General features: G+C 47.8%; 1 protein-coding gene across 2 annotated transcripts; it reads right to left on the minus strand.

Annotated features, from left to right (window-relative positions):
- Positions 1–6,386: 6,386 nt before the first annotated feature.
- On the minus strand, positions 6,387–13,263 carry LOC134432130 (uncharacterized). Of its 2 annotated transcripts, XM_063180572.1 has the most exons (7): positions 12,735–13,263; positions 11,700–12,047; positions 10,690–10,856; positions 9,568–9,691; positions 8,213–8,932; positions 7,739–7,856; positions 6,387–7,369 (listed from the first exon to the last, which is right to left on the minus strand). In XM_063180572.1, the coding sequence occupies exons 1-5, from the start codon at positions 13,246–13,248 to the stop codon at positions 8,862–8,864; spliced, it is 1,224 nt and encodes a 407-aa protein (XP_063036642.1). In that variant the 5' UTR covers positions 13,249–13,263; the 3' UTR covers positions 6,387–7,369; positions 7,739–7,856; positions 8,213–8,861. The 2 variants fall into 2 exon arrangements, with proteins under 2 accessions (XP_063036642.1, XP_063036643.1); XM_063180573.1 differs by lacking the exon at positions 7,739–7,856.
- Positions 13,264–13,709: the final 446 nt, after the last annotated feature.

The following is a 13,709-nucleotide window of genomic DNA, read 5'->3' on the forward strand; positions in this document are numbered from 1 at the left end:
GGGCTGCGGGGCCCGGCCCGGGCAGGGCTCGGCCCGGCCCCGGCAGCGCCGCGCCCTCAGCAAAGCTCCGGGCCGGCCGCGAGAAGGGCGGGATCTGCTCCAGGGATCCCTGCCGTGCCCGAATCCAGAGGCCGCGGGAGAGGCCGCCTGGGGCACAGCGACCTTCCCGTCCGTCCTGCGGCCTTTTGGGAGCGCTGCCAAAGGGGCCCGGGTCTCTCCTCGCCGCCTGCGGGCATCGGCTCATTGCAGGGACCTGTCAGTCGGAGCAGGGCTCGTCCAGGCCGGAGACTGCTGCAAAACAGGCCGTCAAAACATCCGATCCGCAATTCCTCTGTGCCAGCGCCTGTGCTGGATAGGAGGAGTCCCACACCTGAGAAAAACTGCTGCGCATTCACAGCAGCCTCAGCAGCCGTGGTTGTACACCATCGCAGAGTAGTGTGCTTGTGAATTCTCAGCCAGCCTGACAAGCGTTTTAAAGGTTTCTGCAATCAATCAGTAAATTGATCATTGATTTTAAGGTTTAAGAAATTAAAAATTAGAGTAAGAATTTAAAACAGTTACATTACAACAACGTACCTATATCCCAAATGAATTTTTGCATTGGAATTTTTGAGGAGACAAACCTCTCACAAACTAGGATAACTGTCTTTTCTCTATAGGGAAACACCTTACAAATGCTATTACAACTGAATTAGTAATCCATGTTTTCTCTGCAGGTTCCATTAAACACAGACTAAAAATATATAACAGGAAATAGTTGTAAGCTGAGTTATTAAGTTACAAAATGCAGCAAAGGCCTTTTATACCTGTCTGTGTGCATAAACACATTTGCTCTCTCATCTCACGACTCATTCTGCAAGTTGCAATAAATACCTGAATGCTCTCAAGTAGCTCCAAGTCATTCCTCTTACCATCCTGAATGAATGGACAAAAGTAGCAATAAACAATATAAAAAACTCTTCAGTTCTATTATAGCTTAACTCTTAAAAGATAAGTTTTTACTTTTGTCTTCCAGAGGAAGAAGACGTACCAAACACCCAGGAGAACATGATTTTACACAGTGCTGTTTGGTCTGGCAGGTGGTGTGGTCAAGAGCTGCTTTCCTCAGGAACTGGTGGAAAATCCCTCTCTAAGCCTCAAGAGCTGCAAAGTGACTAAAGCCTGAAGGGACCAACTTGCATTTCACGTGTTAGATGGTAATCCTTCCATGCTCTGAGCAGTGTTTAATAAAGCAGTTAAGGGATACTGGAAAAACATCCTCTCCTGACTTGATCTGTGATTTGAAGGTAAGAAAAAATGTTGGTTTTCCAAAGAGAAAAAGAGTATTTACATTGAGAAATTCCCTAAACCTGCCTGAGGAGGTTGCACTTCAGAGAAGGCAATGAAGCAATATAGGGATCAGAAGGAAACTTAGAGTAGAGTTGAGAATAAAATCACAGAAACACACATTACAACTATTAACCCATTTGATACACTGAATGGCTACGACTCTGTAACTTTTATTTCAAGTTGTACACATTTTCATGTATATTTTCCTCACATTTATTTTTAAGTAAGACTGTACAAAGAAAGTAAGGAAAAGCATGAAGTACAGCTAATACTTTCCAAAGAGTGATGTTAAATACAGGCAGAATCAAATAGTGCCAAACCATGTGAAGCAATTTCTGAAGGCATCTGAAGTCTGCTGGTAAGTCACTGACTGAAAGGAATGATAGAAAAACCAGAATAAATGTAAAAAAAGACAAGACTGGCTATCACATCTTTGATAAATATCCATGCATAAGTACCTTCTATTATGATAGACAGTTTGTCCTGTTCAGGTCAGTGAAAGGATTCTTGCTGACATGCAGTGGGTTGGAAACTGCATGCTTTCTGAAAAGATGACAGAGAAAACATTTAACTGGTCAGCATGTTCTTTGTAATCAGTCTCTGTTTCCCCCAATTAAAGTGAGATACGTGCTTATAAATCACAACCATTCCTCTGCTCTCTGTAAGTCTTATTTTGTATTTCACACCACTCTTAAAATTGAATTTGCTGTTCTCCGTTCTATTCTGCTAGCAGTCACACGAGTAAGGACAAAAATGCTGACAGCTCACAGCAAAGAGTCAGAAAGTGCATCCCACTTGTGTGTTTTTTTGGTTTTTATTGCTATGTGACATACATGTGTCACCCTCCCCTTAAGTGAATTTCACTATAATTATTCATACCTGCCAAATATCACAGTCATTCAGCAAAGGATTAATTTGTTTAAAAAGTCAGACTCCTAAAGTCAGTGCCCTCCATGAAGCTGTGTTCCCATCAAAAGAGACCTCCTCAACAAAGCCTCCTGGTTTTACCCTGGGAGTTAGGAGCAGAAGTGCCAGCTGAGCACGTCTGCAGCTGCCAAAATCTCCTGCAGCCCCTCATGCCTCCAATCTGAGCTAGATTTTCACATCTATCTATCTATCTATCTATCTATCTATCTATCTATCTATCTATCTATCTATCTATCTATCTATCTATCTATCTATCTATCTATCTATCTATCTATCTAAAGAAGATGAGTGTACCTTCCACCTCAGCAGCTCATCTCCTGTACCCGAGACCCCTGCCCTGCACCCCATGTCTGTAGGGTCCATGTCTGTATGGGAGACCCTTTTTCTTCTGGAGCAGCAAATGAGGCACAATAGATCCCACAGGTCGATTAAATTGATCAAGGTGCCTTCTTGAAGGCACCTGAACCAAGGATGAGATCTCCACCAGCTCTACAGGCAGTTTGGACACCCAGCTCCCATGGAGGCACAGGTACACGGAAAACTAAAGTACAGCCTGAAATTATTAAATATCAACTGTAATACATCTCATTTTTACTGGGGGAAGTAATGACTGCAAATACCATGCAGTCCTACTACAGAAACTTTATGTAGCTGCCTAAGAGTGTTTGAGAGCATTTTTAAGGGGAGATGCCATTTTTTATTTGCCTGTCCAGAAGGACATGAGTGTTCTGCAGGTCTTGGGTGGTATCTGTAGGCTCTTTATGGACCTTTTACATTTAAAACAGTATTAGATGGCTGTGCTGAGAACACAGAACTAAATTCTAGATACCTGGTTTTTAGAGACTTGACAAGCCTTTATATACAATCTTGAAGCAGCCTAGAAGAGAAAAGACAAAAACTTAGGCAAAAGTTGTGGGAATTTATAAAATCAGAAAGTTTTGGGAATGCTGCAAAAGGCAGGCCTCAGAGACAACAGAACTGTAATTAGATCTCAGCAGTAGCCATGAGATAGGTCAGCAGAAAAATTATGTAAAAAGTAGAAAAGTAAGGACAAATAGAACAATGGTTTAGATTGTTCTATTTGCTGCTTGTTTAGATTGACTTAAGCTGCAGAAAAATATGTCTAGCAAGATATTAGGAACTTCTAAGCTTAATGATGGAGTTTTTTGCATTGTGTTTTAAGGCTTACAGGCAGGTAAGCAGGTCAGGTATTCTATTTGAAATAAGCAAGCCTTGTTTTAACAAGCTTGTTTTAATGTGTGCTTACAGTGGTTGGGTAGAACTACTGTCAATGTACTTTTGCTTTGTGTGATTGGTCAAAAAACTTTTAAAGTAAGTTGTAGGACTAAGTTTTTGGTCTGCTCTTTGGGATGTGAGCTGATGGCGTCTTCCCATTGTCATAACCATGTATTGAGAGTGGTGCTGAAAAATCAAACAGCTCAAGGTGCGTTCCTCAGCAGTCCCGTCCTATTCATGATTTGTACATAGAGCCCCAGCTTGTGATATTCCTGAGAGCCATGGGCAGTTTAAATGATAAAGAAGTTCCAAGGTATCAGTCAGTCCAGTGGATTACTGTCTTTAAATTAAAAATCAAAAGTATACACATGCCTTGTTTCCTAGGGGAAAAAAAAGAGAAGAAAATAGAATTCTAGTATTTTAATCTTGGGCTTTAATCAGATTTAATGGAAATATTGGACAGAATGAAATAGATTTTGGATTAGATTTTAAACCAGCCCTGCAATTCTCATCCTTAATAGCTTTAGCAAAGTGTCTTTATACTATAGGTACCTCAGAAAAGAATTTGAAATAAATTTCTATGGAAACATGCTGCTATAAAACAAGTACACATTCTTAAGGTTATGCTTTCTTCACACAGATGTTACAAACATATAAAATTACAAACATATAAATATATGTGTATGTGTATATGTATATGTATATGTATATGTATATGTATATGTATATGTATATGTATATGTATATATCTGTTAAAGGAGAGAATGCATGGTTCTAAATTTGGAGCACTACTTTTGGAAGCACAGATGATACTTAATACAGAGATAATAAAAGAAATTGAAAATCCACTATTAGCAGTGGCCAACTAGTTCTGAGGTCTTGTAATTGCTATAATTTATAATCAGGTCTGCTTTCTGCAGTGAGTTGTGTAGGAATTAGTAAAGCTAAGAAGATTTTTAGAAAGCTGGGAAAGAAACAGAAAGAGCCAAGAAACTTAGAGTTAGCTGCAAACTCTCAAAGTAGAAAAAGTTACAATAGTACACCAAGCGAGGACATTAAACAATAACTTGAGTCTTAGGCTTGGCTAAGATAGACCTTAAGACTGCAGGAAAATATGCTTAGCAAGATCGTAGAAGGTTTTAAGCTTAAAATGGAATATTGTATATTGTCAATAGAAAGAAGACAAGCACTGTGTGCAGCAGGTGTATGTGTACTTTTAGTAATTGGTTAAAACAACTGTCTGTAAGCTTTAGCAATATGCTATTGGCTAAAAAGTTTTAAAGATGCTCTAACAAAGAAATTTTTGGCTGCTGCTGGCTGTCCTTGAGCTTTGCCATGTTCCTATTTTCTCAACCATGTAATGAGGCTGATGCTGCTAATAAAGCTCAAGTAATGTACCCCAGCAATCCCGTCCCGTTCATGAAAAGGAAAAACGCCAACACAGGTTGGAGCTCAAGAAGCCAAAGGGAGCGTGCAGGACAGGTGACTGCGCTGTGACTGCAGCCCCAGGAGGGGTCACCTTGGCGGCTCAGGAGCGGCTCCGCTGTCCATCCGCCATGTGCCCGCTGCTCCTGTGTCCTGCGAGTCCTGACAGCAGGAGCTGCTCCCTGCTGCCGGCCAGCTCCTCTGCCTGGAGTCCCTTCCCGTGCTGGCAGTACAATCTCCCTCTTGCCTGGAGCCAAATGCGTGCCTGTGCCTTGGGCTGGCTTTGCCAGGTCTCTTTTTCCAAGTGTTTGACTCCCAGGCTTCTGCCCCAGCCCAGGGACGTTCGTTATTTCCATCCCAGGTAGTTTTACACGGTGAACCATTGTGGCTTTACCTAAGAGGTGAATCATTAAGGTGGTAATGCTTTCCTGTACACAATGTCCTGTTAAGACCAAGAAGAAGCTGCTCCTGCAGCTTGGTTTGTGGCTGTTCCCACACCGTTTATCCCACACTGCATGACTAAAGAAAGTCTGTCCTTTTCCTTACTAAGTTTAGGCTACAGCTGAGTGCAAATACGTGTTAAAAAGGATTAAATGCCAGAATCCCCTTACGTTTTTCCCCTCCCAAGTCACGGTGCTGCCTGAGGGGGTTCTAGATATGGACACGGCTCTCAGACAAATAACCTCAGATGGATGTTTCACAGACAAGACAGGTCTATTGCCCACAGCTGGACAGGCCCGTGAGGAACTGGGTGCCAGGGCCTGTCCTACATTCGTCAGAGCTTCAGGATCAGTGAAGAAATAGGGACAAACATTGATGTGGTAACTCAGCATGGAAATGAGAAGTGCCCCAAAGCTAATCTCAGTTTAAAAGGGAAATTTATTATGGATTGCTGCACTGCTTAGACACAGTGATCACTGCCTGTTACAGGATGGCTACAGAACGGCAGAACTCTGCTGACCCTTTATATAAACAGAGAAAAATCCATTTCAGCTCCCATAATTGAGTATGTTACAGGTTTCTAAGTGCTGCCTACGTATATCTGTGTGTGTCTGTATGTAAAGAACCAAACATGGACTGAATTATCTGCATATCCACAGAGGAGTTGTGCTCTCAGCAGAGTCTCGGAGTTTTCTCAGCAGCCTCTGCAGTGAGTTCTGAGCCAACGTGGGGCTCTGCTGCCAGCCCAAATCTGCGCTTCCCTTGCCCAGCCTGAGTGCAGGTGGGGCATGTGCTGGGCATGGCTGGAGATTTGCATGGCCAAAATCCTCCAGCATTTACATCTGCTCGTGGCTTTGGGTAGCACAAATCACAGAACACTCATCGCAGCTGACAAGTGGCATTTCTTGCAGATTGCTACAGCCACACTGCTGAGCCACAAATACACGAGAATCAATTTCAGTTAGAAAATGTCATTTATTACAAATTGCTACACCCACACTGACAATACAGAACAATACAAATCTCAGTTTAAGTTAAAAACCAGGAATTTATTAGATTATTACAACCAGTCTGTGTAAAGATCTACAAATACCAACTTCAGGTAAGAAAAACTTATTTATTGCCAAAATCTATAAGAACTCTCTATACACAAAGATCAATTAAGTGTTTAAGGACTTAATTTATTACCTATTACTACAAATGCACATCCCACACATAAATACAAAAATACACATTCCCTCTCTAAAAAGACCTACAATAAGAATTCAATTTATAGAATTACACAACTATACCACTCTATACATGTTGAAATTGAATTAAAAACATACATATATGAAGATATATATAAATACAAGTATAAAAATCTAAAGGTGTAAATATAGATAAAACATCACATATTACATACAATATATATATCAGTAGATATATAAAACAAACCTATCTATAAATATACAAATATCACCAAACTAAATATCCACCCAACTGTATCAATGCAAAAATATATCTATACATCTAGACACATACGTAAATAACATTAAATAGACAGAAGATCAATCTACAATAAAAAATACAAAAAGAGACATATCAACCAATACAAATTCCATTATACCTATTTAAAGAGACATATACCTATAACTGCATCAATACAAATAGACACCTACACAGCTGTAAACCTAGGAAATAGAACTAAACAGAGATATAACAACATACATGTATACACAGATACATATATACACATGTAAGTAATTACAAAGACATATGTATATATATGCATACATATATATAATACATCCATAAATATACCAACATTCATATAGAAATATTCCTATACAAATAGAAACCTGCACATGTACATATCCATATAATTATCCCTGTCTAGGTGTAAGTCCAAACATCTATAAACAGAGCTCAAAGCAGAGGGATCCCAGCTGCCCCATCTTCAAAGCCTCTCCCTCGGTCTCCTCCTCCCGTGCAGAGCAGCTCTCCTGGACAGCGACAGCAGATGGGACATCTGGGAAGCAAAGGGAACACTGAGTGAGTATGGGGACGTTTCCCTTGGCAGCAGCTGCACTTCCATCAGGGAAGAAGAAATGTCAGAGCCTCCCCAGGAGGGTCAGAAAGAGAAAGCAGCCGAGCGGGCCAGGCTGTGGTGAGCGCAGCCGCGGCGGGACTGTCCCGCAGCCCCGGCAGAGCCGGCACAGCTCCCGGGCCCTGCCGGCACAGCTGCCTTGCCCAAGGACAGCCCCTGTGCCAGCCGGGGCAGCTGCGCTGAGCAGCCCCAGCACGGGCAGGGCCCGCTCCTGCCCCGCCGGGCAGTGCCCACGGCCGCAGCCCACGGCAGCCTCAGCCCCAGCCTGCCTGCCCGGGCCTGTGGCCTCACCCGGGCTCTCTCCAGGCTGGCAGCAGCAGGTCCCCGTTCACTGCTCTTGCTGCTGGCCTTCAGCTCCTCCCTGCTGCCTTCCGTCAGTCTCTGGCTGTCCTCAAGGTCTTCTTTGCAGCTGGGGCAAAAGTGGAGGCTCTGGAATTGCTTCCAAGGCCTGGCAGAGCTGCAGTCCCGGAGCCCTCTGTGCTCCCTGCTGGCCCCCTCCATCCCCTCAGCCCCGCCATGCTCTCGGTGAAGCCCCAGCCCCCTTCAGTTTCTTCAGCCCCTCACAGTCCTCTCACCCCCCTCAGTCCCTTCTGAGCCATCCCATCCCCTGAGACCCGCCACCCCTCAGCCTGTGCCACTTCCCTGTCACCTCAGTGCCACCATGGCCCTCGGCTGCCCCACAGCCCTCAGCCCCAGCAGCAGCTCAGGGTCACCGTCCCTTGGGCGCCACCGCCCCCTCAGCCCCCTCAGCCCCCTCAGTCTCACCGTCCTTCAGCAGCTCCTCAGGGGACAGTGCCTGGGGCCAGCAGCAGCTCCCACCGCTCCAGGGACAGCCGGGGCTGGAAGTGCTGCTCCGCCCGGCCCGGCCGCCAGCTCGGACCCAGCACAGGGACAGGGGACACAGGGGGCACCGGGGGAAAAGCAAGAGGTGAAAAAGGCAGCCGAGGGGGAAAGAGGTACAAATGCAGCCTAGGCCTACACAGCTCAATCTATGCATCTAAGTTGCCACAAACCTCTAACTAAATAGCTATGCACTTTAATACATATATATAAATATATATATGTTACTCTATACACATATAAACATAAATCTCAAAATCTATGAATGGAACTACATACATATAAATATAATTCCGAAACATGTATAAATGTGATGCAATTATTAAAAAAATATATATACTGATTTAACTATATAAACACAACTGTATAAATCTATAACTATATATATAATATAAATATATATGAATATATATATTTATAATATGTATATTTAAAAATAAATATATATTAAAATTATATATAATGATTTACTATATTAACACACCTGTATAAATCTACAAATATAACTATAGGGATATACAAATAGACTTATAGAAATCTGTATATAAATGGAGAGATTCCACCTGCTCGATGGTCACAGGCTCTCCCTCTGATTCTTCTTCTCACGCAGGGCAGCCCTCCTGGCGAGGTAGATCAGGTGGATATCTGGGAAACAAAGGGAATATTGGGTCAGTATTGGCCACTGTGCATCTTTCCCTTTTGAAGTAACTGTACTTCCATCAAAGACTGAAAAAATGGCCTGAAATGCAGACTCTTATTTGACAATTTCAGATCTGCTCTTTAAAGAACAGGGATCTTTCCAAGTTTTCAAAACTTCTGAAGTTTTGAAGAGTCCCAGTAAAGTCTCAGCACTTGCAGTGCAAATGGCACCCAGGAGAGCTTGAAACACAGACAGTCCCAGCTGCCACAGAGAAGCCCAGGCTTGTTCTTTCTCTGTGCTGACAGAGACCTCAGTCCTCACTGAAATGGCTGAAGCTGAAGGTGCTGGGAGCTGAGTCATGAACCAATTTTGGACACCCGGCTTGGTGACACAACTCCCACAAGCTCAGGTTTATTCCCTGCTCTCTTGCCCCAGCAGAGGACTCAGTGTCAGAGCCTCTGGAGAAGCGTGGAGGGCAGGGCTCAGGCAGGTTGTGCCCGTGCAGGATTTGAACTAAAGGCACCAGGAAGCACCAAGCCTGCAGACAGGAACTCAACCCTTCTCATCTCCCTTCCTGCCAGAGGCAGGCTCAGAGCAGCCATCTCACCCCTCTCTAAACCAGTGGGGGCTCTGTCCTTACCAAGCTCCTCAGGCTCCTGGGAATTGTTCCTGCAGCTCTTGGTGCCAGGCAAAGCTCCCTCTGCTGCAGCTCTGTCCACAGCTCTGTCCCCTCCTGAAAACTCAGGGGCAATATTAATATTCCCCTTGAAAGAGAAACAGAAAGGAAGAAACCCTTCTCACCACTTACACAAAACACCTGGTCCAACACCTCCATGGCTCACACGCTTAATCCCTTGTTCCTAACAAGAACTTTGGGCCGCAAAGCCCTTCAACAGTCAAAAAGATTTGACTTCTCAAACACAGTCCAAAAGCTGTCAAAGCTGACAGTGACAGTATTGAACATCGGGGTGACACAGAACACATGGAATGGCTGCTAAGGAGGAGTCCTGCCAGCTCCTGGCACAGGGATGTGCTCTTCCCTCCACTGCCCTGAGCACAGCAGCCTCATCCAGGCTGCAGCTTGGCAGGGACAGCATGGGAACACACACATCTCTTCCCACAGAGATGCCCAAGAGCAAGGGGACTGAGCTCTGCAGCATGGACAGCACGACTGGCCAGTTTGCCCAGCTGAGGATTTCCCAATGGAAACTGGACTGCAGGCAGCAGCTTACTGAGAGGACAAGAAAGCTGCAGCTGCAGCCCAGCCCCAGCCACGGCTCTGGGAGCGCCCACACCACGGCAGGGCTCACACAGCAGCAGCAGCTGCAGCCCAGCCCTTGCTTTGCCTTGGCCTTCCCACCCAAAAGAGGCACAGCCCACATCTGCTGCTGCAACAGAGGCACCTCTGGCAAGCCCCTCCCTGCACGGGACACTTGGCCTTCAGTGCCACTTCTCCAAACACTCTTCTTTCCCATCAAACAGAGCCTCTTAGAACCTACAAAGCTTCCACTTCCTCACCACAAATGCCCCTGCACCAGGGATGCTTCCCAGTAGGAGCAACCAAACCCGGTGAACACCTTTCATCCTCATTTAAGGGCTGTCCCCCTTTTTCATTCCCTTTTCTTCTGGAAATCTTCTTTCAGCAAGCAAAGCCTTCCTTGTTCATTCACAGCTGAACTCAAGGAGCTTTTCCTTCTCAGCCATGCAACAACATTCACAAGCCCTCAGTCCAGCCCCTTTCTTCCCTGTCCAATGCAGTTACCTGAGCAGAGGGAGAAAACATCTCCTCCAGCGTCTCAAGCACCATGTCCAGATCCGGTGGTGGCAATTCCTCTTCCCCAGGAGTATTCCATAGCCAGCTGGGGGCTGTCCATGCTGCACAGCCTGCACTGCCAGCTGGAGTGCTGGGGGCTGAAGTGTCTGGGATGGCTGCAAGAATCCAAACACATTGGTCAGGCTCCACAATGTGTCTTTGGGACGCAGAGCTCTAGTGCTGCCTTGCATCAAACATCACAGGAAGCACACAGCAACCCCCATTCCAGAAATGTGCTCAGACTTCCCAGGGCATTGGAGGAGTGAGTTCTTCCTCTTAAAAATATTTATCCTAATTGATATGTACATAGATTAAAGCATGGACTGGAAATCTGATATAGACACACAGAAACACCTTATAATCACAGCTTTTTGCATTTTCCCAGCAGCTTTGGGATTTGGCTGCTTGAGTTTCTCATCATCACAAAAGATCACAGAAAATGGATTCACCCAGGAAGAGCCAAGACCTGCAGACATGCATGCTAAACTTGTACTGTGAGTTTATTCTAAAAACAAACTTGAGGGTGAGGCAATATTCTGCAGCTGCAGCTGTTGTGGGGCACACAGAGCTCATTTCAATGGCACGGCGTGATTTGCAGGGCAGACAGTCTTAAACATCTGCAATATCATATCAGAGTCCTAGTCTGGCTTCATTCAAAGAAAGAGGAGAGTGCACCTAACACTGACCACTTGTTAGGCAATATCTTTCACCTTGCCCTTGTACCCCTACAGAGAGGCTGTCTGCCAAATGCCCAGAACACCCTCCAAATCTGCAGCAAGGGCAGGAAAAGCAGGCAGAGAATCTTTTTGTTTTCAAGGTCCCCCTTCTTAGGCGACTTGACACTTTCTACCTGATTCTCACCTGCGATCTATCCATGATAAGAGCACTGCAGGAAAACACTTTAAAGGGTCATTAACCAGGACCTGCTTGGAAAGCAAAGGTAGAAGCTCTTTCCCTACCTGATGGGCTGCAGGCTGGCAACTGCTGCTCTGAAGATGTGCAGCTGCTCCTCTCTGGAGAGGCCATGGAAGGGTTGTGATGGTCTACAGGCACCAGCGGAATGATGAGCTCAGGTTGGCATTTAAGCTCCATGGGAACCAGTGGAATGATGAGCTCACAGTTGAGATGAAATTTGCCTGTGCCTGGTTCCTCGGATGAAACCCCAAGAAGTCCAGATGAGGCAAAGATTTTCTTGGGAGATGTGAGGAAAACCTCAGAGTCCTGAGCACCTGCACTTAGCCTGGAAGGGCCTGGAGGCAGCTCTAAACCCTCAGATGAGGCAGCAGCGAGGTCTTGGTATGAGAGCACTGTGTATCAGTGAGAGAAGAAGAAAGGAAGCAAAGGGAAGGCTGGGTCACTATTGTTCTTTAGGTGTGTTTCCCTTGGCAGCAACTGTACTTCTGTCAGGGAAAACAAAAACTCCCATCCTCCCAAGCAGAGTGAGAAAGTAAAAGACAACCCCCCCGCCCCGCCATGTTCTGGAGCTATTCAACTAGCAGTTCCTTGTCTACTGAGGTCTCCCCTGTTCGTTCAACTGTCTGGGAAAACTGTCCTGCTGCCCTACCCTGGCAGGAGGCAACTGCCAGAAACCCAACTGGCAGGTCTTTTCCCCGCTGCCCTGGAGGGACAGGAGGCTCCCTCCAGCTGGGCCCAAGCCCTCGGCTCACACGCACTCACAGAGAGCTCCCCAAGCATCCCAGGGCAGGGCAAGGAGCAGCGCCAGCCACGGCGCACGGCTGGGCCAGCTGCAGCCGAGCGGGCCAGGCTGTGGTGAGCGCAGCCGCGGCGGGACTGTCCCGCAGCCCCGGCAGAGCCGGCACAGCTCCCGGGCCCTGCCGGCACAGCTGCCTTGCCCAAGGACAGCCCCTGTGCCAGCCGGGGCAGCTGCGCTGAGCAGCCCCAGCACGGGCAGGGCCCGCTCCTGCCCCGCCGGGCAGTGCCCACGGCCACAGCACACGCCACCGTCCTCGCCCGCAGCTCCCACCCCGTCTCACCGGCTCTGGGCGGCTGCCCGGCGGGGAAGGAGGGCACCGCCCGCTCCGTGTGGAGCTGCTGGAAGCGGCTGGGCTGGCGGCTGCGCACCTCCAGCCCCGCTGCCAGCCGCTGCCTGTTGGCCCTGGTCAGGCGCTTGATGCGGAGCAGGAGGTCGGGGCGGTCGCGACGAAAGTTGGGGTTCCTGAAGTGGAGCCAGCCCCCGGCATCGCCCGGCTCATCTGAGCCAACCCAGCCCGGCACTCTGTGAAAGCCGTAGAGGTTGAGCTGCCGCACGACGCTGCCGAAGTGCGTGGCCTGAAAGGAGTCGGGGGCTGGTACCGCCCCCTCAGTGCCCGCCCCGTGGGCGTCGCCCGAGCTAAGCAGCTCCTGCTCGAAGAGGGAGCGGTCGATGAGCAGTCCCTGGGCTCGGCTGTCCCAGCGCACGGAGCGGACGTGGGGGCTGTTCACCAGGCGCCACAGCTTGGCGGGGAAGGTGCTGGAGCTGAGCCCAGCGGGCAGCGGCAGCTCCGCCATGGCGTCGATCGCCGACTGTGGCCATAACGCCCGCAGCGCAACGGCCGCGGCTGCGTCTGCGGCGAGCGGCCTGAGGGGGGCGCTGCGCGGCGCGCGGCCCCGGCGCGGGCCGGCCGTGGCGGGGACGAGCGCGGCAGAGGCGGGGCTGAGGGCACAGCGCGGGCGGGGCGGCTCCGGGCTGGCCGGGCTCGGCTCGGCACGGCACGGCACGGCACGGCACAGCAGGTTCCAGCAGGACAGGGAAGGGGAGGACAGGCACGGAAGGGCAGGGCAAGGCACTGGGAGCAGTGACAGGCTCTGTCCCTACGCTGCATCCCGTGCTTGGGTAACCATCGGGGACAGTGAGGAAGGACATTGCTCTGTCTTGTCTGGCGAACGGATGAAAATGTGTGATTAGAAAACATTCATTTGGTCTCCTTTTCAGCAGACTAGCTGGTTGTATCTCACCATGTCTGCCTGTC

This window comes from Melospiza melodia, chromosome Z (genome assembly GCF_035770615.1).
Source record: "Melospiza melodia melodia isolate bMelMel2 chromosome Z, bMelMel2.pri, whole genome shotgun sequence".
Lineage (NCBI taxonomy): Eukaryota > Metazoa > Chordata > Aves > Passeriformes > Passerellidae > Melospiza > Melospiza melodia.

Bases quoted from the DNA above. Each gene is read 5' to 3' on its own strand.
- LOC134432130 (XM_063180573.1), bottom strand. From the start codon at position 13,248: ATGGCGGAGCTGCCGCTGCCCGCTGGGCTCAGCTCCAGCACCTTCCCC. The intron at 12,048-12,734 runs GTGAGACGGGGT...ACTGATACACAG, and splicing joins CGGGCAGCCGCCCAGAGCCG to TGCTCTCATACCAAGACCTC. The intron at 10,857-11,699 runs GTAGGGAAAGAG...GGATTCTTGCAG, and splicing joins GCCAGCCTGCAGCCCATCAG to CCATCCCAGACACTTCAGCC.